General features: G+C 41.4%; 2 protein-coding genes across 3 annotated transcripts in view; both read left to right on the top strand.

Annotated features, from left to right (window-relative positions):
• Positions 1-8191, top strand: part of KATNBL1 (katanin regulatory subunit B1 like 1) — a 30598-nt gene extending 22407 nt beyond the window's left edge. The window contains exons 4-10 of one of the 2 annotated variants that reach the window (XR_014565808.1): positions 180-298; positions 696-746; positions 832-921; positions 2950-3039; positions 4806-5730; positions 6103-6197; positions 6315-8191. Coding sequence is in view for 1 of the 2 variants with exons in the window: in XM_083745262.1 (XP_083601388.1) it covers positions 180-298; positions 696-746; positions 832-921; positions 2950-3039; positions 4806-4899; positions 6801-6833 (477 nt within the window). In the remaining variant the exon portion in view is untranslated. The remainder of the gene's footprint in view (positions 1-179; positions 299-695; positions 747-831; positions 922-2949; positions 3040-4805; positions 5731-6102; positions 6198-6314) is intronic. The other variant, XM_083745262.1, reaches the window with a different exon arrangement.
• Positions 8192-13571: 5380 nt separating this feature from the next.
• EMC7 (ER membrane protein complex subunit 7) lies at positions 13572-25024 on the top strand. The gene is made up of 5 exons (XM_083755038.1): positions 13572-13981; positions 17804-17923; positions 19335-19473; positions 22299-22379; positions 24596-25024. Exons 1-5 carry the CDS (start codon positions 13731-13733, stop codon positions 24746-24748), a joined length of 744 nt encoding a protein of 247 aa, XP_083611164.1. The 5' UTR covers positions 13572-13730; the 3' UTR covers positions 24749-25024.
• Positions 25025-26102: the final 1078 nt, after the last annotated feature.

The following is a 26102-nucleotide window of genomic DNA, read 5'->3' as shown; positions in this document are numbered from 1 at the left end:
TACTTCCAGTCTTAGTTGTTTAGTAGGACTTGGATTTTGTAACCATTATATTTTAAAATGTTGGTCAGATAGCCTGTAAGGAACAGTACATGATAGCTGTAATGAGAACCAGCAGGATACAAACAGTATAGGTTGACAGTTGTTGGTTCATAGTGACTAAATTGTTCCCATGTCTCTAGGTTTCAGAAGATCATGATACTATGGCACAGGTTCTCTTCAGTAGAAACCTCCGGTTGAATGTAGCTTTAACTTTCTGGAGGAGAAGAAGTATAAGCGAGCTCGTAGCCTATTTAATAAGGTAAATATGAAAAATATTACTGGTATAATCCAGTCCACAATGGTTTCAGTGCTTGTATGTGTAGGATTCCCACTCCCTCAGAGGCAGAGGGCTGGATGGGAATGTAGAAATCATGCACAGACCTCCCATTCACCTCAGTGGCCCATGTACTACTTTTGCAAGTATCCACTGAAAGAAGACAGCAGGACTCTAAAACTTGTTGGACTCAAATACTGATGCTGTGTAAAGTTTGCATGTTGTCTTTTCTCTTTTCTTTTTTTACTGCAGCTATTCTTAGTCTGCTGTATTTAAATGCATGTGCTGGCTCATGAATTCCTGAGCTTAAAAGTTTCAAGTCTAGAAGAATTACATAGAGCTGTGTCTAATAGTGTATATTTTTTTTTACTGATGTTTCCAGGATACAAGATCTGGGTGTAGTGGTAGACTGCCTTCCTGTTCTTACCAGCAGGTAAAAAATACACCTAGGGGTAGGGGTTTGTGGAGCTCAGATTTATAAGAGCAAGTTTATGTATACTGACATTATCTTGTTTCAGTTTACAGGAAGAAAAACCATATATTTCTGTGGGCTGCTGTGTAGACCTTCTACCATTAGTTAGATCACTGCTTAAGAGCAAATTTGAAGAGTAAGTTTTAAAATAAAATTCTCTTCATATGAATGTTTAGATGCTGACAAAGTAAAGGTTAATCTTCTTTCACTGGCTGGTCCAATTTTTTAAGCCCTCTTTGTGCTAAGGGGCCTGTGGGCTTCAGTACTGAGACTGCCTTGGTCACCCTAGATAATGGCCTGTGTTGGGAGAAAAACAGGGCGGGAGTCTGTTCCTACTGAGACTTCTCTTCCTCCGGTATTCTTGACAATGACATTGTTCTAGAGTGCCTAGCCAGGACGGGAGCTGGAGGCACTATTTTGCAGTGGTTCCGCTCCTATCTGGATTGCCAACTCCAGAACAATGCCATGGTCAAGAGCTCTACAGGGTTCAGTCTTATAATCCATTCTATTTGGCGTCTTTATGATACAGCTGAGTGGGAATTATCCAGAGTTTTAGAGTGTGCTGCCATCATTGCTGATCACACGCAGCACTGTTTTTCCTTTATAGCTCGAGTAGGTGTGGCAGTGGATTCAGAGCCAATAAACTGAATCTGATTTGAGACAAGATTTGAGACACTGCAAGTTGATTCCTCTGACTGGATGAGTGAAGTGGATCCTGTTCTGGATGCCATCTCACTCTCCCTGAAGAAGCAGGTCCACATCTTGAGGGTATTCTTCGCTCCAACATTGCTACTAGAAGCCCACCTGACATCCATGGGATAGAGTATCTTTCATCAACTTTGGCTGTTGTCCAACTATGACCTTTTCTGGATGGGGATAGCTTTACTTCAGCTGTCTACATTCTGGTCTAGGCTGGATTACTGCAATGTGTTGTATGTGGGGCTTCATTTGAGGACTGTTTGAAATGACGGACTGTTAACAAAAACTGGAAGGCGTAAACCTAGAGCATCTGTTTTGGCCCAACTGCACTGGCTTTCAACTAGCTTCTGAGCTCAGTTCAAAGCACTGGTTTTCACCATTATTAAAGTTCCATGCAGGTCAGAACCCACTTACCTAAAGGACCACTTTGTCTCATATGAACCCTCTCAGACACTGTGTTTGCCATCTGAGGCTCTTCTCTGTTTTTCCATCTCTCCACCCTCCCCCCCAGCCAAAAAAGCACTGCAAGTCTTCTCTGTAATAGCTGCCTCCAGTCTTTGGAATGTTGCTCCCAGGGAGATACTCCTGGTGCCCACTTTACTGTAATTTCAGTGCCAGGTTAAAGCATTTTCATTCTCCCAGGTATATGGGCAGTTTTGATTATATTGATGTTACAGTTACTTAATCCAAGCTTTGGTGTGGTTTTATCGTTGTTACTGTATTGATATTGTTTATTGGTTTATACATTTTCATTATGATTTATTGTATTTATATAGTAAATTGATTTAAGACTTATTATTTATAAAATGATATGCAAGGCTACTCAATCTACAACACTATTATCCATGTGCATGCACACTCAACCATCATCAGCTTGATTGCATATTTTCTGCTTGCAACATGGTGAAAATAGTCATGTTGTATGTGCTCATCACAATTCAGAAAGTATAGGTGGCAACCATTTTGCACAGGGATTCTGCCCCTGGTCCCTGTGCATGTCGGTGTGCACAAGCCTGCCCAGCCCTGTTATGCCCCTGTCCCACCCTCTTCCGGGCCTAAATGGACCCATGCGGCGGAAGTTGACATGTGCAAAAAAGGTTGCCACCTGTAGCTCTAATCAAGCAATAGATTCATTTTGCTTAATCCCGTTTACAAAGAAAGATGCACAAAGAATGAAACCCTCAGGTAGCTAGCCAAAGCAATCCAGAACAAAATTCCTCCCAAGTACCAAATAAAGTGATCAGTTGGATTTAGTGTATGAAGCAAAACTCTTCTACTTTGCTTATGAGGAGAAAATGCCTATGGCACTTATTCACATATTGTGGAAAGTTCCTTCTGTAACAACTTTCTTAATTCCATTTTCCTCCTGTTTCTATGGAGGAACATTTTGCAAACGAATTTTCTGTCTTCTTGGGTTTAAACTCCTCTGCAGCATTTTTTGTAATTCAAAATAAAATCATTTCAGATATGTGATCGTTGGCTTAAATTGGCTCCAAGCTGTTATTAAGAGGTGGTGGCCAGAGCTTTCTGCCCATGCAGAAAAAATAGAGGATGGGTAAGTTATGCTTTTTAAAGCTCATGACAGTATGGCACTTAATATGACTTACATTTCTTGCTTTTTAAATTCACTCTGTTTTTTGCTTTACAGTTGCAGAACATTCCAAGGCTTTGCAGATTAGCAATTGTTGAAACAGCCATAGTACCTGGAAATGCTTTGTTTAATATAATACCCACAGTGTACTATAAGCAATATTCTTAAAATGTCAAACTCCAAGCATGGTTTATAGCTGGAAACTGCAATAGAGTGGCAGTCATTGTTCATAGGAGATGATGTCAAGACATTTACAGATATTATGCAGTTAACTTCCACTCATGTTGTGTGATTTTTTTCTTCTCTTCCCTTCTTCTGGACCAGATTTTTTTTTGGGGGGGGGGGGGTTCACCAGCAGGTTATAGGGAAGAGAGATGAAGGGTACGCCCCATTACGCAAACAGAAATCCATTGCACAATTGGGTGGGCATCAGTGAAAGGGCCCCAAATATTGAATTTGTTAGTTTTTATAAAAATATTTATATGCTACCTTATGGCCCTCAAAGGAGCCCCATGGCAGTTTACAAACATAAAATACTTCAGCTTTAATACACAACTGAGGCTTTGTAAAAGAGAGTTTAATTTAATCTCAGATCTTCTTTTAATAAAATGTTGAAAGAATATGGCAACTTGTGTTTCAAAAGAAAAATATGGTTTTGTAACTTATTAGGTCTTTGAATGCTTTAAAAATATTTTAGTATATTCCCCCCCCCACACACACACACATTGAAAACCTAGTTTTACAAGTTTATTCTTGAAAATAGAATAACCCATGGACTAAATGAAAATATGTCTAAGGACATGTCCACACTATAGACTTTAACTGCTTTAACATGCCATTCAGCTTTGAGGAAAACTGGTTCTCTGAGGAGACAGTGATCTCTAATAGGATCATCTCAGAAGCTCTTCAAACTACAGTTCTTGGCATTCTTTGGCGGAAGCTATGACAGGAAAAATTATATTAAACATATAGTAAGTATGTAGCATAGTTTAAAACTGTCAATGCCTACTAACGTGTTCATGGGCCTGGATCAGAAATGCAAGAAGCTTCTAACTGAATGGGATAGTTTAGCATGATATAGGACAATAGGTTTTTCAGTATATTCAGTTGGTTTCTTTAAAACATTTTTTAAAAAATTTCCTTAAATAATATATGTAGAATCAAACCACCAGACAATATTTAAAATATCCCACATCTCAATTGCAGATGTAGATAATGTGTTTTGATGGCCGGGGGGGGGGGGGTCTAAATGCTTTTGGAGTGAATTATTTGAAATATAAAACCCTACTCAAAGCACTAGCAATAATTTTAACAACTGGATTATTGAGGAAATCATTAAAAAATTGAGTGCCTGAAACATTTTTTGCATATTTTTAAAATCACTACAATGTACCCTCCTGTTCTCAGGTCAGAACTAGATTTTTGGGGTCAGATTGCTTGGAGCAGCACTGAAATCGATCAAATTAAACAATATAGTTTGAGATTCTTTTTCTCCCAGGATGTTTCATTACATTTTGCTTTCTCTATTAACTAACAGTTCTATCCATAAAAACTGGGAGAACTTTCTCCTTAGACTAAGATTCCCTCCCCCATCTTTGAAAAAATATTTATAGTTTTTACCTATATGTATTTTTAATTTCCTGAACTGAAGTTGGAAAAACTAACATAGTAAAGGGGTGCTCAATTTTAGGGATGCCCAAAATATAATTCCATGTGTCTTTCTTTCATAGAAATATTCAGATTTTAAAGACACAATTAAGTGGATTGTGGAAGCAAGAAAATCATCTTACTTTGGTTCCAGGATATACGGGTAATATAGCAAAGGTAATGTGTTTGTGGTGTTCCTTCGTGGTCTCAATGTTATACAGCCTCCATTACAGTTAAGTTGTAGTGAGCGGATTTATTTTGTGGGGTGCTACTAAGCATTCAGAAGTCTGATTCTCTATGTAAACAGCAACCAACTATTTCTCTTTGTTTAGTTAATGTGACTGGGGCCTGCAAAGTGTTGGGGTGACTTTCCCTTGTATTAATTCATCAAACTGCTCTCGCTCTCCTCAGTCTTTGTCACTTTTAAAGTAGCCCATTAGTAAGTTGGATTGAATAAATTTGGCTTATTCTTTATTGTGGGTCTGCTCCTCAGTCTTTGCTTGGTAACCATTTCTCATCCCTTGGCTCTTTTGCTTGATCATCAGCCTGATCCTTGTTTTCTTTATTCTGGACCAGCTGCAGAAGTATCAAATGCTTTCCTTTCTATTAGAGGAGGGAGCCGTGTACGTGGCTCAAATGAAAAGGAAGAGAAGACATAATCGTAACAATCCTTGAAGCAATTCCAAAGGCTTCACATTATCTTGTCAACCTTGCCATAGCCCTGTGAGAAGCAATTGTAGTATTATGTCTGTATTGCAGATAGAGGGCTGAGATCGAGTGTGAAGTACTTAATCAGCTTAGTGAGCTCCTTGTACAGGTGAAATTCAAACTAGAGACTTTCTGGTTCTATCTCAGTTTCCTAGCGCTGATTCCGCACCAGCTCTCATGAAAGAAACATGCATGGTTGAGGAGGAAAGAATCTTATCCTTGCCCATGCATTACTGAAGCTCCTCCTGCCTGCAGACTTCAGGTGTTAATTCAGTTGCCACATATGAGGGGGCTGTCACGGCTAAAAATTGGCCGCTGTTTCTTTAATGCTTAAAAAGCTGGGTCAGCATGAGTTAGCGGCCTACACCAGGGTGTATATATAGAGTGAGAAATGTTAGTTTGTGGTTGGGTTGGTTGGTTAGTGAAAGCTGATAGTGTTGTGTGTACAGTTGGTCAGTCGCTTTTGCAGAAAGACTTTTAAGAATAAAAGCAGAAAGTACTCTGCAAGGATATTCTTCTCGTGGACTCTTTTATACCAACAAGGGTCTGAGGATCAGGCTGAGGCAACAAAGGGAGGTCAGAGCCTTTTTTTGCTTTTTACAAACACTGACAGGTTATGGGCCCAGTGTTTCTAAGCATGTGCAGAGTGCAAAACGACTGACAGCATCTCAGTGCACTTGTCCCCTCTTGGCCATTCTTGGTACCCGCCCCCCAGCTTTCCAGGGTTATATCACAAGGTCGACATCTACAAGGAAGGCAGAGCTAGAGTATACTCTCTGATCTCCCCCTACTCCCTGCATGGTAACTTAACCTTTGTCAGTAATGCCTGAAGAGGGCTTGTATCGCGTTCTCGCTCTCCAAAGTGGAGGACACAAAAACAAAAGATGCACTTTTCTCTTTTCAATAGCACTTGCTCAAGGGCTTGGAACAATTCTAGAAGGGATAATGAAAGAATCCATGTGCAGAAGGGAAGGATTTCCCAAGATATGTGCCTTAGCATAGCATCTATTGCTGGAAGAAGCAGGGGACGGTTTGTACAGGGGAACTGAATAGTTCAGCATCTCACCCTAGAGCAGCAATTCCCATATAACACTTCAGATTCTTGGGGTGGCGCCTGCAGTGGGGTGGGGTACACTCCTATTCCTATGGCTTTCTATGAGCAAGGTGAGATACTCATGTAGAACACTTTCACTAAATTCTAGCAATATCTGTGTAAAAGAGATTCTTCAAAAGTGACATTTTTGTCCAGAAGCAAATGATACATGGCTGCATCAATTCAAACAGTCAGTGGTTGCCTCTTCTTAGATTCTAGCCCTACTTTGTGCAGTGAATGGCTCTTTGAATTAATTTATCTCTCTCTTTTTTTAAAGGATGTGGATGCTTATTTATTACAGCTGCACTGACATTCCTGGAGGACAAGTGTATGTGTACATGTAGTGTGTGTTGGCTAAGAAGCCCTTCAAGTAATCCTGAACTATGTACTGTTTCCAAAAGGACATCTCTTCTGAGAACTGTCTTTGGCAGGAGAGGACTAGACCGCCAGACTGTTTAATTCAACCACTAAAATCCATCTGCTTCACATTGAAGTGGAAATTTTTTTAATAGGAGCAACCTTTACTTCAATGAGGTGAAAGTGCACTATGAAAACTCTACGTATGCCTTTGCTGCATTTTGGGATTGTTCAATTACTGGATGAAGTCATGAAAGTGTTTCTACTGCATAATGGTATAAAACAGCAAAACTTAATTGTGAAGACAGAATTGCAGAACCAGTTACTAGGAACCACAAGAGACCAGTCGCCATAAATATTTTTTAAACTTTGTTTTTCTTATGAATTGTAAAAATGTGTATATTTTCAAGATATTATGAAATTTTGCAATTTTGCTGTATTGAAACTCTGATATATGTCTGCTATATTAATCAAGATATTAAAGACTATTTTTGTTGCACTACTGAGAAACTGTATATAGCAAGGGGCCTTAACTACTAGTATTGCAAATAGCCAATGTAGTAAGAAACCATTATAGCCAATATATAAAGATGCTGTATAGAGGGATGGAAACTCTTTATTAAAAATCAGGGTGTTTACACAAATTGTGTACAAATCATTTTGAAACATTTTGCACACTTAAATATATTTAAGTGGATATTTCCACTGACTGACTACTTAAATACCTGTATGACCTAAGAGTACTAAAATTTAGGCATAGAGGGAGGTTGTTAGCAAAATGGTGAATATGTACACCTAGCATTTTTAATACTTAAATTTTCTAATATATTCTGTTGTGTTTCATTTAAATGTGTCGAGTAAACATACTAAATGTTACTACTGCTTTAATTAAGTTCGCATAACTTTACCTGGTTCTCTCACTCCGCTTAGGACATCTTCAGATATTTATAACTCCAAGCTCCTAGAAATGTTTACGGCCACGGTAGGCCTATGCTTTTCAGATTTGACAATGCATCTGCTACCTCCTCTAATTAATATTGCTGCAGCTCTTACAAATGTAGTTGCCATACTCTTGACTTAACATTTAATCTTAACTGGAAGATTAATGCAATACATCCAGTGCAAAAGTTTACAGTTGTGTTTCGTTTTACTCATTTGCGATATTTTAGTTCAATCTGCTATGGTTTATCAGCTATATTAAAAAGGAAAACAGGTTGATGGGTTTGTGGGATGGCACCTGTGTCTTATGTTACTAGTAAATATGTTTGTCTAAATAAAATTCTATCGAGTGCCAGCTGTGCACAAAACAAACTGAAATGTATTTTTGCAGCATGCCAACCAATTTGATCACTGGATTTACCGGTAATTTTGATCTTCAGTGTGCTTTGTGATTATACACCAGCTGCTTTTATACACTTCTAAAAGTGCTTCTATACACTTTTAGAAATAGGTCTCTTTTCATGTATTATGCCATGAGAACATTTATGGTCAAAAGCAAGGAAGCAATATTTCTCTATATAAGTGTACTGTAAAGACACTTGCCTCAATTTATACCAAGCTTCAGTAAATCAAGGGGGAAGGGGAGGAAAACCAAGAAGGCCTAATTCTCTTGTCTTGGTTTACAAGGCCTTATAGCTGTGAGGAGATGGTCTTATGTCCTTAGGGTCAGATGCATTAAGAATGTCAGTAATGTACTGAAATAACAGGAAATAGGGGCTTGTTTAAATCATACGTTCTCCCCTATGTTACAGAATACTTGCCTAGATTCTGGTTTTAAGGGGTTTCTGCTTAGATTTTAAATCCAAGGTAATACTATAGTAGATTACACAGAAACACTAGAGAGGCAGCTGGAGGTGGAGAATTGGATGAGAGGGATGGAGCTGAGTGTCATCAATGTACAGTGGTACCTCGGGTTAAGTATTTAATTCGTTCCGGAGGTCCGTTCTTAACCTTAAACTGTTCTTAACTTGAAGCACCACTTTAGCTAATGGGGCCTCCCGCGGCTGCCACGCCACCAGAGTACGATTTCCGTTCTCATCCTGAAGCAAAGTTCTTAACCCGAGGTACTATTTCTGGGTTAGCGGAGTCTGTAACCTGAAGCGTATGTAACCAGAGGTACCACTGTATAGGTGATACTGAAAGTCATGGAAAAGTGGTAAGCTTGCCGAGGGACAAAGTATGGTGAGAAAGAATAGTAGGCATCCAAGCCTTCCGAGGAATCCCAACAAGAGGGGAAAACAGTATATGGAGACACTGAAAAAGCGATTAGACAGGAAGAGAGCCAGTGGAGGACAGCAGCAAGGATCCCCAGGGCATAATAGGAATCTAACCGGAAGGAACTATTAACTATCAAACATGACAGAAAGATCAAGGAGATAAGTACAGAGAAGAGGCTCATAGATCTGGCAGTGAGGAGGTCGTCCATGATTTTCATGAGGGTAGTTCAGTGGAGTGAAAGAGGTGAAAGCCAGATTGGAGATGGTCAAAAGTAGAATTGGAGGAAAGATCGTTGTTATATAGGAGTAAGCAGCACAGTCCAGAAGTTCAGAGATAAAGGGGGAAAGAGTAGTACTTGGAGAAGGGACAATGAGCCTAGAAATGTGTTCTTTTTTGAGAATAGGGGAAATGGTGTGTTTGGATACTCAAAGGAGATGGTGCATAAGGGGAGATAACTGGAAGTTGGAAAGGGGCATGAGAAGGGGCAGAATGAAGGGCAGAGTAGACTGGTTCTATCTTAGCATTGGAGGAGGAGGCCAAATCTTGACCAGAGAGAGGAAGTGGGGAGTAGAGGAGTGGGCTTTAGCAGGCATCAAAGTTAGAGAAGTGCAGCTTGTGATACCTAGAGTTGGTGTGGAAGGGATGGATGAAGAAGTGCTGTTTAGCCAGGAGTAGCTTGGAGGATAAAGATGTTTCCAGGGCAGGTTACTTGCTTTCTCCTGAAAATCATTTGAAACACAAGTAACAGAGATGAGTTTTTGTTTTAAAAGTAATGTTTTAAAAATGCCTATGCTATTGAAACCAGTAGTGATGTATGGAAGTGAGAGCTGGACCATAAAAAAGGTTGATCGCCGAAGAATTGATGCTTTTGAATTATGGTGCTGGAGGAGACTCTTGAGAGTCCCATGGACTGCAAGAAGATCAAACCTATCCATTCTTAAGGAAATCAGCCCTGAGTGCTCACTGGAAGGACAGATCCTGAAGCTGAGACTCCAATACTTTGGCCACCTCATGAGAAGAGAAGACTCCCTGGAAAAGACCCTGATGTTGGGAAAGATGGAGAGCACAAGGAGAAGGGGATGACAGAGGACGAGATGGACAGTGTTCTCGAAGCTACCAGCATGAGTTTGACCAAACTGCGGGAGGCAGTGGAAGACAGGAGTGCCTAGCGTGCTCTGGTCCATGGGGTCACGAAGAGTCGGACATGACTAAACAACAACAACAATGCTATTGAAAATGTACAATAAAATTAACGTACAATGAAAATGTACAATAACTAGATGTAAACACCTTGGAATAGGGTGGAGATATCTCCACCCCGTCAACACCCCCTGGTTTGCACACAAACAGGAACGGAAACTGTGCTGATGTGAACAGCTAGAGGGGAAAGAGCTGTGAAACGCACCAGGAGAAAAACAACTTCACTGCGCTCTAAGGCAGTAATGTGAACACACCCTTTGTGGGAAGAAGTCCACATAATGAAGGGTAGACATTCTCTTTTTCACTCTACCAGTTCTTACTGTGCACAGATATTACACTGTGCACAGATATTACAGATCTTGATGATATGTGGATTTTAATAGAAGGACAATCCTTATGAGATGCAGGATTTAGGCCATTAGGGGTCAGTGCCTAATTTCCAATGGTTACAGTTAAAGAACAGCAGGCTACAATTATACTGTTAGATTAGTTTAAGCAGACCAGAGCAAATCCTTATTTTGAAATTAAGAGGTCAGCATTTACTGATAAGTTTGATTTATAAGAGAACTGATGGTCAGCATGGCATTGTTAGAAATAACACCTGCTTAAGCTTTGACTGATTCCAGAAACTTGGGGACAGAGAGATTAAATAGAGCCAAAATGGAATATACTTGCTGAGCCAAAACCAATTCTTATATAGCTGCCTGGAACATTATGCTGGGAGACTACAATGTAATAAATGCTAGCAATAAAAATGCTAAATGGTTTCTTCTATTGTAGCTGTTAGAATAGATACACAAAATAGCTTGAAATCTCCCACACTACCAGGTTCCACACTATTGCCTAAATGATATATTTAGTACTCTTAAATGCTAGAAATAGCAATGGAGCTACATTTATTATATTGGACAAAGTGCTTGAAATGGAATCAGAAGAAGAAGAAAAACTGCTTGTAGGGTCAGAGAGAAAAAACAATAGTTTCATTTGCATCCATTTCCCCAACATTTATACTTACAGTGGTACCTCTGGTTAAGTACGTAATTCGTTCTGGAGGTCCGTTCTTAACCTGAAACTGTTCTTAACCTGAAGCACCACTTTTGCTAATGGGGCCTCCCGCTGCCGCCACACGCGCCACCGGAGCACGATTTCTGTTCTCATCCTGAAGCAAAGTTCTTAACCCGAGGTAATATTTCTGGGTTAGTGGAGTCTGTAACCTGAAGCGTATGTTACCTGAAGAAGAATCCAGGATTTTAGCATACCTGTGATGCCATGTAGAAACAGAGGCATGAGTCTGAGGGAGGACCCCAAGGGCCACAAAAATTTATAATGCTTTAAGAAAATGCTACATCACTTTGAGAAAAAGCTATGAAACTGTTAAGAATGCTAAAGCTTTGAACCTGCTGAGAATGCAAAAGCCCTTTCCCACAGGAAGAGAAAAAGCTAACATTTTTATCACAGAACATACGCATCTAAACACGCAGGTTTACAAAGCACAATAGCTTCATGTAACAATGTTTCTGTATGGACAGCAAAACAGCCGATGCTTATGCTTATTGCGCAAGCATATAACCTGAAATGTATCCAACAATTAGGATGAGGTAATGTGAAATACTTATATGCATATGATTGGAAAGGGCTTTGTGTAGAAACTTATAAATAACCTCCCTAGACTGCTAGCTGGGGGTTACAGTTCTTGTGGAAGGGTCCGACCATAGCTGTCAGCCTTTCCCTTTTTTAAAGGGAAATTCCCTTAGTCTGAATAGGATTCCTCGCAAGAAAAGGGAAAAGTTGACAGCTATGGATCCGACTGTAACATTGCTTCCTAAGTAATCAAATGGCTGGGCTCTATGTCCTCCAGGTTCCCCAGTCTTATTGACAACAGAGGGTTTTTTATAGGGTTTGACCCCTTTCTACAAGTCCACCATCTAATTCAGATTTTATGTGAATGTATATGGGGGGGGCAGTAGAAATGCTACACTACTGCAAAATATGAACTGCGTGAAAAGCCAGCATTGGTGGGGCTGCGGTTGGTTTAGATTTTTAGCTAAATATCCCCCACCCCACCCCACTCCACTCAATAATAATAATAATAATAATAATAATAATAATTTTTTATTTATACCCTGCCCATCTGGCCGGGTTTCCCCAGCCACTCTGGGAGGCTTCCAAAAGAATATTAAAATACTGTGATACATCAAACATTAAAAGCTTCCCTAAACACCCCTCCTGTTATATACTGAATTGAATAGGATCCAAACTGCAACAGTCTGATTGGTCCTAGAACAATAGGATCCAAAAGGCAGCAGTCTGGTCCTAGAACAATAGGATTCAGAATGCAGCAGTCTGATTGGTCCTAGAACAATGCAGCAATATGATTGGTTGGCAGGAACCACCCAATCATGCTCCAGATAGAAGTGAATCCACAACCTGATTGGCTTACAGTAGAATTCCAGAATTAGCCAATCATGCGCAGCCCATTGTGTAAATAATGTATATAAAGCAGATACTTTGAGGGGACTTTCATTCATTCCTCCTCACCACTATGAGCTGAATAAAGAGCATGAAATCACTTTGCAACTCTGAGTATATTTCACCTCCCGTTACAGGCAACAGCAAAGATTAATGTAGCCCACTCAGGCCCCACTCGCAGCCCATATCCAGCCTTCAGTAGAAGTGTTATACCTTGCACTGAGTTTGCACTGAGCAAAAATAAGTTCTCTTGAAAAATACACACACACACACACACCCCGCATTAAACAAGACTTAAATTACGAAAAGCAGGCGCTCATCCCGATGCTGTAACTTATTACTCCTCTCTTTATTTTAGAAGACAGCTGAAGGCAGCCCTGTTTAGTGAAGTTTTTAATGTTTGATGTTTTACTGTGTTTTTAATATTCTGTTAGGAGCCGCCTAGAGTGGCTGGAGAAGCCCAGCCAGATGGGCGGGGTATAAATAATAATAAAAATTATTATTATTATTATTATTATTATTATTATTATTATTATTATTATTATTATTAAAATTGCTGTATCGGATGTTTTTGGCGTTTGACGAGTGGCTGGGGAAACCCAGATTATTATTATTAATTATTAATAATAATAGAAATACTGTTGCCCAATCATAAATACCCTGAAACCCAGCAATGCTCTCAATAATAATAATAATAATAATAATAATAATAATAGAAATACTGCTGCCCAATCATAACTACCCTCAAACCCAGCAGCTTCCTGCTTTTCGCCCTGCGGCCCCTTTAAGAAACGTCTTCAGAAGAAACCCGGAAGTTGAGCTCTCGCATCCTCGTTCGTCACGGCGCGCCCCTCCACTTGGCGCATGCGCCGCCGGGAACGACGAGAGCGGCCCTTCCTTTCTCCCGGTCTGCTCTGTCGCCGCCTCCTCCCCCTCCTTCCCGGCACCTCCGGCGGTTGCTCTAATGGCGGCCCGGCCCGGCGGCCTCCCGGGGACGACGACGACGATGTTGCGGCTGCTGGTGGCGGCCTTTCTCTTGGCCGCCGGCTCGCGGGCTTCGGAGGTGGCCGGGGGCGCCGCTAGCGGGGAGGCTGTGGGCGCCAGCGAGCGGTTTAAGATCGAGGGCCGGGCGGTGGTGCCGGGGGTGAAGCCCCAGGACTGGATCTCGGGGGCCCGGGTGCTGGTGGACGGCGAGGAGCACGTCGGCTTCCTCAAGTGAGTAGCAGCCGGGGAGAGAGGCTGCCGGGAGCGGAAGGCTTTGCGGGGAGAGGGAACGGATTCGTTTGCCTTTTTTGATTCAAACCCCAACCCTCGGTCTCTCTCCCGTTTGGTCCCCACAACAACCTTGCCAGGTAGGCTAGCCTGACAGAAAGTGAGCCCCCCCCCCCCGAGGTAGTTTAGGGGAAATTCCAACTCGGGCCTCCCCATTCCTCGTCTGAGACTACTAACCACTGCATCATAGTCCGAAGTTGCATCACCACCAACGTGTGCCTACAGAGACAGGCAAATTTTCTTGAAGAGATGGCTGTCTTTTTCTTCTGATTTCCCCCACACGTTTAAAATCTTAAATAAAAAAATTCCTTCCAGTACACCTTAGAGACGAACTAAGTTTGTTATTGGTATGAGCTTTCATCTGCATGCTTGATATCTGATGAAGTGTGCATGCACACAAAAGCTGGCCTCTAAGGTGCTACTGAAAGGATTTTTTTTATTTTGTTCCAAGTACGGCAGACCAACACAGCTACCTATTGTTGTTGTTGTTTAGTTGTGTCCGACTCTTCGTGACCCCATGGACCAGAGCACACCAGGCACTTCTGTCTTCCACTGCCTCCCGCAGTTTGGTCAGACTCATGTTTGTAGCTTCAAAGACACTATCCAACCATCTTGTCCTCTGTCATCCCCTTCTCCTTGTGCCCTCCATCTTTCCCAACATCAGGGTCTTTTCCAGGGAGTCTTCTCTTCTCATGAGGTGGCCAAAGTATTGGAGCCTCAGCTTCACGATCTGTCCTTCCACTGAGCACTCAGGGCTGATTTCCTTCAGAATGGATAGGTTTGATCTTCTTGCAGTCCATGGGACTCTCAAGAGTCTCCTCCAGCACCATAATTCAAAAGCATCAATTCTTCGGCGATCAATCTTCTTCATGGTCCAGCTCTCACTTCCATACATCACTACTGGGAAAACCATAGATTTTACTATACGGACCTTTGTTGGCAAGGTGATGTCTCTACTTTTTAAGATGCTGTCTAGGTTGGTCATTGCTTTCCTCCCAAGAAGCAGGCGTCTCTTAATTTTGTGGCTGCTGTCATCATCTGCAGTGATCATGGAGTCCAAGAAAGTAAAATCTCTCACTGCCTCCATTTCTTCTCCTTCTATTTGCCAGGAGGTGATGGGACCAGTGGCCATGATCTTTGTTTTTTTGATGTTGAGCTTCAGACCATATTTTGCGCTCTCCTCTTTCACCTTCAATAAAAGGTTCTTTAATTCCTCCTCACTTTCTGCCATCAAGGTTGTGTCATCTGCATATCTGAGGTTGTTGATATTTCTTCCAGCAATCTTAATTCCGGCTAAGGATTCATCCAGCCCAGCCTTTCGCATGGTGAATTCTGCATATAAGTTAAATAACCAGGGAGACAATATACAGCCTTGTCGTACTCCTTTCCTAATTTTGAACCAATCAGTTGTTCCATATCCAGTTCTAACTGTAGCTTCTTGTCCCACATAGAGATTTCTCAGGAGACAGATGAAGTGATCAGGCACTCCCATTTCTTTAAGAACTTGCCATAGTTTGCTGTGATCGACACAGTCACAGTCAAAGGCTTTTGCATAGTCAATGAAGTAGAAGTAGATGTCTTTCTGGAACTCTCTAGCTTTCTCCATAATCCAGCGCATGTTTGCAATTTGGTCTCTGGTTCCTCTGCCTCTTCTAAATCCAGCTTGCACTTCTGGGAGTTCTCGGTCCACATACTGCTTGAGCCTTCCTTGTAGAATTTTAAGCACAACCTTGCTAGCTTGTGAGTGCAATTGTGCGGTAGTTGGAGCATTCTTTAGCACTGCCCTTCTTTGGGATTGGGATGTAGACTGATCTTCTCCAATCCTCTGGCCACTGCTGAGTTTTCCAAACTTGCTGGCATATTGAGTGTAGCACCTTAACAGCATCATCTTTTAAAATTTTAAATAGTTCAGCTGGAATACCATCACTTCCACTGGCCTTGTTATTTGCAGTGCTTTCTAAGGCCCATTTGACTCTCCAGGATGTCTGGCTCAAGGTCAGCAACCACACTACCTGGGGTGTTCGAGACATCCATATCTTTCTGGTATAATTCCTCTGTGTATTCTTGCCACCTCTTCTTGATGTCTTCTGCTTCTGTTAGGTCCTTACCACTTTTGTCCTTTATTATGGCAATCTTTGAACGAAATGTTCCTTTCATATCTCCAATTTTCTTGAACAGATCTCTGGTTCTTCCCATTCTGTTGTTTTCCTCTATTTCTTTGCATTGCTCGTTTAAGTAGGCCTTCTTGTCTCTCCTTGCTATTTTTTGGAAATCTACCACACAGCTACCTACCTGTTTAAAATCTTAGTTCAGAAAAGAGTCACCTTTTTTGAGCGTGGGGCAGTCAATCTTAGGGCATGCTTGTTGCCACTTAGATGAATGCAACAAATGTTGCTCATTTCAAAGGACAATGAACTGGGAAACTTTTCCTCAAGCCTTTAAGGATACTGCTCTTTTTCCTTAACTCAAAAAGCACCGTTAAGCAATCACCAAACACCTCCTCTTTATTTCTGTAGTTTCTGTTTTCCAGCTTCTTGGTTTCTGCTGTGTACAGAAACACCTGCAGGTACCTGCAGTTGCCAGTGTGGTGTAGTGGTTAAGAGCGGTAGTCTCATAATCTGGGGAACGGGGTTCGCGTCTCCGCTCCTCCACATGCAGCTGCTGGGTGACCTTGGGCTAGTCACACTTTTCTGAAGTCTCTCAGCCCCACTCACCTCACAGAGTGTTTGTTGTGGGGGAGGAAGGGAAAGGAGAAGGTGAGCCGCTTTGAGACTCCTTCGGGTAGTGATAAAGCGGGATATCAAATCAAAACTCTTCTTCTACCTGCACCCTGTAATGTGCAAGCATGAATCCTGTCTGTTGTTTACCGTAGAATGTGCATCCCCATTCTTAAAGTTAGCTTGTGCAGTAGTGTGCACATCTAATTGCTAGATAACATTATTTTTCTGAGATAGCAGGGTCACTGGGTGTGTTTTTTTTGGGGGGGTGAGTGCTTTCTAGATTCTAGAATGTAGTTCTACAGGTATCTCTACTACCTAATAGGTGGTGCCTATTTCAGTAATGGCCAGTCTTGCACAACTCCTTTTCCACCTTGTGGTGTTGTGACCTCATTCTGCAAGGAGGTGTCCTGGAGCACAGAAACATATGTACATACTTTGAGTGTTGTCAGTTCCAGCTCCTCTTTGGAGACTCGAGTGCTCTGTATCACATATGTTTAGACTGAACATCATCCTGTATTTTAAAAAATGACAGACGATATGTGCAGTCAAGAGAAAGCAATGGCTATCCTTTCTATAGCAAAGATTATGCTCCTGCTCTTTATGTATAGGCAGGTTAATATTGAGAGCAAGATTTTTCTTGGATCCTTCTCAAGAGTTTTCTGGTTGAGAAACTGTGTCCAACAAAACTGTCTTTTCCATACATATATACACATAAGATGGTTTGAAAAAGCCATTCTGTACTTATGAGGATTGCCTTAGAACACTCAGTGTATCATGGCTGAGCCAAGATTTTCAATGGAAACATCCAGCTCCCACTCTTAAGTACTATGCAGCACCAGCTTAGTGGCATTGTAAGTTAGTGAAATAGAGCATTGTGTTATGAATTAATAGGTAGGGTTGGTAATCCCCCTCTTGATAGGATGATAGCTCTTTGGTCTAATAAAGCTTTTTTAAGTTCTGACATGTAAAACATCTGTAGCACATTTTAAATTATTGTAACTGTTCTGTGATGCAATTAAATATATGATATTTTTTTATTTTTCAGGACAGATGGAAGCTTTGTGGTTCATGATGTTCCTTCTGGATCATATGTAGTTGAAGTCATATCTCCAGCTTATAAATTTGAACCAGTGCGAGTGGACATCACTTCAAAAGGGAAAATGAGGTGAGCGGCTATAGCTTTTTTAATATAGAATACTAAACCAAACTGATTTGCTATGGAAAACAGGGCTGGTTGGTCTGTTGGTAAGGCCTTAAAACTCCATAATTATTTGAATCCTCCACAGTTGCCTTCACTACAGCTCGTTTACTGCTGGCAAACCACAATCTGAAGCCTTGGATTGGTGGTGGTTTATGAACCTTGTTTTGTTTTAACTTTGGCTTGCTGTTATGTACAAACCCAACATCCTTCCATAACCATGGTTTGTTTGCACATCACAGATGTTCACCAAGCTAGAAAGGCATAGGGCTAGAAAGAAATCAAGCTTTAGAGAAACAAGCCATGCTTTGTTGGATCATCTTGGGGACAAAATAGTGGTTAATATGATTTGTTAAACAGACTGTGGCTTAGTGTTGGTTGTGAACCAAGCTCCTAAATTAATGTATCTGAAAACAAAACTTCTGCCAGGTGTGGTGTGATATATCATGAAAAATTTACTTTTAAAGATACACAAACTATATCTGAAGGGGTTGGATCCAGGCTTGCACATTTGTTCATGGAAAGGACCAAGATCCGTTGGTGGCTTCTGCTGAAATAAGGAGGTGGTCATTTTAATAGACTTCCCTTTCTCCCTGCAGGCCCCAGCACCCCTTTCCACATTTCCAGATGCCCCCCCCCCAAAAAAAACCCTCCAGAGTACCTTCTCAGCAGTGCTGTAGGAACTGGCTAATAGGGAACTGACTAAAATAACCTCTTTACTTTAACAGAGCTTTCTATCCACAAGTTAAAGCCACCTGGTTAAGCTAAGCTTAACTCAGTTTCTGTTTGGTGCTAATAGTTTACAGAATGTTTTTTAGCTATGTTTTCCTCACTGAGAATATCTGCACAGTGATCACAGTGGCTTACAAAGTTCTTTTGAGTCTATAATCTTTGGCATTTAATGCTAGACATATGATCACTGCTAATTTGTTACATTTGTGAGATCTGTCAAACTTAATTTGTCTGATACTGGATTTTGCTAAATGTGTGATGAGTGTGTCTGTGTGTGTGTGTGTGTGTGTGTGTGTGTGTGTAAAATGGGTTGCTGTTGTTTTTCAGTAGCACCCGTTCTAGTTGCTATCTCCAAGGACATGCAGAATAAACTATTTTCAGGCCTCTCTTGGGAAAATAAAGTTTAACCAAGTAAACACATTTGTTGGGATATAGATGCACATCTAATGCAGAATCTCTTATATGAGCAGGCGACCAAGCCACGATCCTATATACAATTATGGTACTTTCTTACAATCAAATTTTAAGCTGCTTAACTATTCATAGGATTATCACTTCAGTTCAAATGCAGTGATAAAGAAAATATCTAACCAAGATAATTTGTTGGGCTTTAATGGAAAAAGATACTTCTAAATGTCTTCTTCAGGGCAAGATTTGTGAATTACATCAAAACATCAGAAGTTGTCCGATTGCCATACCCGCTTCAGATGAAATCTTCTGGACCACCTTCTTATTTCATAAAGAGAGAGTCTTGGGGATGGACAGACTTCTTAATGAACCCCATGGTATGTATGGAAACAGGTGCATATGAACTGCTTGTTTGCCACGGATTAGCTGTTTATTGCCTATGTTTCAAAACCTATTTAAGGACCCTATTTGTAAGATTTAAGGGTAAACATTAAACAGATTATATGTTAATATGCCACTGTTAGAAGATAATTATTAAACAAGGTTTGTTTTCAGGCAGGCATCTCTTGGTGCAGGAGAGGCATCTCTAGAGGGAGGGATGGTTACATCATCTTAACAGGGATTTCTTGTCATACAATCAGCTGGGGGGAAATTATGAAGCATTGTAGACCTAAATTAGCATCCCCAACTCCAGTTAATTTGCTATGCATTTGCAAAACAAAAAACAAAAAAACCTCCAGCCCTATTGTATATATTATTTTTGAAGTAAACTACGAATGTGTAACTGTGTTTTGTAGTAGGAGTCTTAAAAGTGTGTTGATTTCTAGCTTGCCTCAGCTAGAAATTTCAGTTGAAACTGGAAGGCAGAGTGTGTGGCAGAGGAATGTGTTATAGGTTTGTTGTTGTTTTGAGGTTAAATATAAAACTGAAGGGCAGTTTGGGACGCTGGTTTCTAAAGCAACCACAGGTACCCATTAATCCTGGCTCAGTGCATATGGTAAAGGTAAAGGTACCCCTGACCATTAGGTCCAGTCGCAGATGACTCTGGGGTTGCGGCACTCATCTCTCTCTATAGGCCAAGGGAGCCGGCGTTTGTCTGCAGACAGCTTCCGGGTCATGCGGCTAGCATGACTAAGCCACTTCTGGCGAACCAGAACAGCACACGGAAATGCTGTTTACCTTCCCGCCAGAGCAGTACCTATTTATCTACTTGCACTTTGACGTGCTTTCGAACTGCTAGGTGGGCAGGAGCTGGGACCGAACCACAGGAGCTCACCCTGTCACGGGGATTTGAACCACCTACCTTATGACTGGCAAGCCCTAGGCTCTGTGGTTTAGATCACAGTGCCACCCGTGTCCCAATGCATATGGTGGGACTTGTTAAATGGAATAATTGAACTAGCCTAGATACAGATGCTTCAGTTATGCAGCACATTAAAAAAAAATTACAGTGGTGCCTCGCAAGACGAAATTAATTCGTTCCGCAAGTTTTTTCGTCTTGCGAGTTTTTCGTCTTGCGAAGCACGGTTTCCCATAGGAATGCATTAAAAATCAATTAATGCGTTCCTATGGAAACCACCTTCAGACCAGGTCCGGGACAGTCTGTCCCCTGACCTCTTCTGAAGGCTGAGGGGGGGGGACAAGGGCTTTTCTTCCCGCCCCCAGCATTTTAAAAAACCCCGGGACAGCATTTTAAAATGCTGGCGGGCGGCAGCGAAGGTTTCGCTGCCGCCCGCCAGCATTTAAAAATCGCCCCGGGACAGCGGAGGTCCTGGACCTCTTCTGAAGGCTGGCGGGGGGCGAAAGTCTTTGCTCCCCTCCGCCTGCCATCAAAAGCCGTCCGCTCTTAAAAGCCCCCGGGAAGGCAGGCAGGGGGGGACAAAGACCTTTGTCCGGGAGAGCGGACAGCTTTTGAAGGCAGGCGGAGGGGAGCAAAGACTTTCCGCTCTCCCGGGAAGGCAGGCATGGGGGAGGAAAGACTTTTGCCCACCGCCCGCCTTCAGAAGAGGTCCTGGACCTCTTCTGAAGGCTGGCGGGGGGCAAAAGTCCTTGCTCCCCCCTGCCTGCCTTCCCGGGAGAGCGGAGAAAAGCAGCGTGTTTCTCCGCTGTCCTGGACCTCTTCTGAAGGCGGGCGGGGGGCAAAAGTCTTTGCTCCCCCCTGCCTGCCTTCAAAAGCTGTCCGGGACAGCGGAGAAACACGCTGCTTTTCTCCGCTCTCCCGGGAAGGCAGGCAGGGGGGAGCAAAGACTTTCACCCCCCGCCCGCCTTCAGAAGAGGTCCTGGACCTCTTCTGAAGGCCGGCGGGGGAGCAAAAGTCTTTGCTCCCCCCGCCAGCCTTCAAAAGCCGTCCAGGATAGCGGGAAGCGCTTCCCTGCTATCCCGGACTGCTTTTAAAATGCTGGCGGTGGGGAGCAAAGCCTTTCGGCCCCCGCCGGCCTTCCTGGACCTCTTCTGAAGGCCGGAGGGGGGGGGAAGGCTTTGCTCCCCACCGCCAGCATTTAAAAGAGGTCCCCGGAGATTTCCCTATGGGCTTTCTTCTTGCGAAGCAAGCCCATAGGGAAATTCGTCTTGCGAAGTGCCTCAAAAAACGGAAAACCCTTTCGTCTTGCGGGTTTTTCGTCTTGCGAGGCATTCGTCTTGCGGGGCACCACTGTAAAATACCACACGCTGTGATACTTGGATATAGATCCACTCTCCCCTTTATTTGTATATTGTTGAATAATAAGTTAGTGTCTATTTTGACTGCTAAAACCCTGCCAGAAGAAATGGTTTCTTTGCTGCAGTAGTAATCAAAGGATCTACTCAAGGAGAGTAGATCTTGACTGGCTCAAGACTATGGTCATTGAGCCCCAACATGGAGTGTTTTCACCATATTTTTCATTTTTGGTGAGATTTCTAAATATTGGAATTTCTGTGCAGCCTCAGGCATATGTAGCTGCCTTTGGAGCTGTTGAGCCCATCTAAGTATGTCCCTGAGATGCGCCACTTGTATATCACTGTAAACCATGGTTAATATTTTACCCACAATCCTAGGTTTGGGTATTAATCTGATTCACGGAGTCATAGTTTGTTTTCTGGTGGCCATTCACAATATAACTTTTGAGGGATTCTTCTTTTATTATCTATGGTAGTATACGGCAGTACTAGAACTGCTGCATAACAGAAGAAATACTAACATTTTTTTTTTAATCTCCTGTTTAAGGTTATGATGATGATCCTTCCATTGCTGATCTTCGTATTACTTCCTAAGGTTGTCAACACAAGTGATCCTGACATGAGGCGGGTGAGTAAGCTTTGCGAGGGTTAACACTGCAAATATTGTATCTGAAGAAACCAAACCAGTCCAAATAAATATTACAGTCCAGAAAGTGTCTGGGAATGGTTTTTCTATTACCCTAAGATAGAAATACAGCTGTGGGCCAGAAATACAAGCTCTCTAATAATGCTTAATCTTTATACAGAAAACATCAAATTCTAAGAGATGCTAAATCTAAATTGTGTGCAGTGTAAACTTTGTATAATGTATTCAATGTATTATTTTCAGTCAGGGATAAGGTAGAAAGTGAAAGAACACAAAGAGAGGGCTTTAAGAGGATGGAGAGAGATGTAATATGAGGAGACCAGGAAGCTGCAGCCTTAGTGTCATTGGACTGAATGAAACTAGTGTCTGAGAGCTGGTGTGTGTTAGGACAGTCTGCTTCATCTCAACAACTTTCCATTCCAGCCCCAAAAAAGGGACCAAGATCTGTTTGATCCCACCCAGACACAATCATACAAGATAACTCTTAGCTGCCCACTCATGCCGTTATTGAGAAGCAACAGAGAGTTGTACTTGGACATCTTTCATCAGTTTTAGGTTGCCTTTCCGGTTTGGTTCTAGGAGCAGTAGAGGCTGTTGCAACAGCCTCATTTTCTGCCAAGCCTCTTTGGGTGTGAGCCAACAGCATCCACTCTTTTTCCTGCTGGCAGAAGCAGCAGCTGCCTAAAGATTCCTTGCTGCTGATATTAGGAATTAGCATGAGTCTGTTGGCTTATAGGTGGTGAAAAATGTTAGTCAAGCAGAGCCCACTGGGCAGAAAAATAAGTATGTCTTGGTTCTGGATGGGGAGCATGTGTAGTTTTCTACCATCATTTTGATTTCTTGGGCTGCACTGATTCCTTCATCTGCCCATTCAGTGCTATGGCCATTTCGCCACTAGTTTGTCATGAAAACAGAGGCACTCATTTTGAGTTACAAAAATAATCTACCATCTCTTCCTATGTTGAATGAATGTCTCTGAGACTATTTCTGATAATTTGTGTTATCGTCTCCTTTTCTTGCCTATTGCAATTAAAACAAGAATTCACATCCTAGTCACCTTCTTCTGCAACAAATCCATTATGACAGAAAGTTTTAAATATGATATTTATTAAATTATCCTAATTTATTGTCCTTTCACCATGCATTATGCCGAATAGCGGAAGGCTAGAACAAAATGGAGATTCAAGGTGTTTACTAAATCTTCTTTATTTAGCAGTATCTGCTGTTTGTCTTTGGCTGCTGCTTTTTGGGGTTCAGTTGGTATTAATTTCCTTTCCTTCTAAATGACCACTGTCTTCAGTAGTTCCTTACAGGTTTCACATTATTTTTGAGATAATAGGTATAACATTCTAGATCATGAGATAGATGTTTAAATCTTCCATTTTAACTCTGACTGCACACTTATCTGAGAATAAAGTGGAACTTACCTCTGAAAACTTGCAAAAGATTGCATTGTAAATGTTTAATATAAGGTTAAAAGTGGAGGCAGATCAACTGCTTGATCTGATGCATTTGCTGATGTGAATCAACATGCGATCTGCTCTCTTGGGCAAGAAATTGATTGCCTAATGGAAAAGTGTAGTTGACAGAATCATGGACCATGTCCTCTGTGGAAGACATTGGGTAGGCCGCAATAGATGTAAAATGTTCTGTTCAATTTTGAAAGGCTAGCAAAAATTAAATGACCTACCTCAAATCGGGCTCAGATCTTTTAACAGACATATTTTAATAGAAGGCAACTGTTGGAAGGAAATAGCTTTTCAAAAAGATGCTTGATATACATTGCCATGATAGTTCAATTTGTTTTAAACAATTTTTAAGAACTGGTGTGCCAATTTTTTTAGCATTTAAAAAGAAACTTTTTAAATTTGAAATTGGGAGAGATTTTAACCAAACTCATCTTTTAAAATTTTAATATGGCAATCCTTTATCCTGTAACACTACTTTAGACATGGTTATCTCTGTTTTTTGCTTTTAGAACTTCCTTTTCATTTATTTATATCAATATAACACAAGAGGTTTTTTTTAAGTTGTAGTTTAGGCTGTGGCTGTATAAAGAGTCTATAGCGGGGGTATATGGGTAGAGAGCAGCTGCAAAATGACACCACTACTGACAGAACAATTAACCAACTTGGCGTATCTTTACGATTTGGAAATGGTTTTACTTAATACATTCTTCTCTTTTTGTATGCATTTAGGAAATGGAGCAATCAATGAATATGTTGAATTCTAACCATGAGCTGCCTGATGTGTCAGAGTTCATGACAAGACTTTTCTCTTCAAAATCTTCTAGCAAGTCCAGTGGTAGTAGCAGTAAAACAGGAAAAAGTGGGGCAGGAAAAAGGAGGTAGTTGTTTGTTTCTCTGGAGCCACAATTTGCACAGCTCTGTTATGTGGTATCATCTATATGTTCTGTGGAAGAACAAAAAAGCCACTACTGTAACCTAAATCCAATGTGAAATTGGACATGATACAACTGTTGTGTGTGCTGTAGCTTTTTAACCTATTTAAATATCTTGTTCTTTAAACACATGGGGACATTGCTTCACTTCTGTATCTCTGTAAAGACCGATGAAGAGTTAACTCCTTTGTAGAGAATGACATTAAAGAATTTAAATTATGTGAAATATATTGATGATTCTTAAAACATCACTGTAAAGCATCTGATTTCAAGAAACCAAGTGTCTTTAACCCACTGTTCTTAACTTACGTAGTCTATAAATGCACAATATTTTTCTTAACCTAACATTACTTGTGCTTATTGAAAGAGAACCTCTTTTGATTGATTTGTTTTTATTTGAAGCATTTTTACACTGCTCCTCGGGTGAAAAAGTGTCCCATAGCTGCTTACAAAGGTCAGTAAGAAGACAGCTCCTGACTTTGGGCATAGAATCTGGAACATACAACAATGTAAAGAAAAGGGAGGAGAAAAAAGATAAATCCAGGCAGAACTTCAAAATTACAATGTTCTTAAAATTGGAAGCAGGAATAGAAGCAATTCAAGGAGCTGAGAACTGCCTGTAACAGCAAATATAGTGGCCCTGATTCCCTTCTCTCTTTCCTTTGGTACCAGTTCTTAAATTGCCATGCTAGTTTTTGTGGAGTACTTGTGGTTTTCCTTTTCGTCATGGAAGCATTTTTGAGGGGAAACTGTCCTACTGGGAGTGCCCTCACGTACGATCCCTCGCTGCTTAGAAACCACACATTCTCTTGCCTACCTTCCACCACTATAACATATTAACAAAAGCTTTGTGAATGTAAGTCTACACTGGTTTATCTAAAATGTTTTGGATAAAAACTGTTGACCATTTCTGTGCTTGAGACACTAGTTGTTACCTTGCGCCTTCTTAGCAGAAACAACAGAAGAACTTAATGCTGTAGCAAGTATGCGCAACAATCAACAGACAAGAATGCTGGCAGGCAAAGGAAACTGATACCCTAATCTCACATGTTTTATAGGGATTCTAAACCTGTGGCCCTCTAAAATGGTGGTGGGCTTAAATTCCTATCAGCTCTGACCTGTGGTCAAGCTGGCCAGAAATGATGGGAGTAGTAGTACAGACACATCTGGAGCTCCACAAGTTCTTGATTCATGGGCTAGAGCAGGCTTCCTCAACCTCAGCCCTCCAGATGTTTTGAGACTACAATTCCCATCATCCCTGACCACTGGTCCTAGCTAGGGATCACGGGAGTTGTAGGCCAAAA

This window comes from Podarcis gaigeae, assembly GCF_964106915.1.
Source record: "Podarcis gaigeae genome assembly, chromosome: 1".
In the NCBI taxonomy this organism is placed as follows: Eukaryota; Metazoa; Chordata; class Lepidosauria; order Squamata; family Lacertidae; genus Podarcis; species Podarcis gaigeae.
The sequence above is the reverse complement of the archived record's forward strand: the minus strand, read 5'-3'. Positions and strand labels throughout refer to the sequence as shown.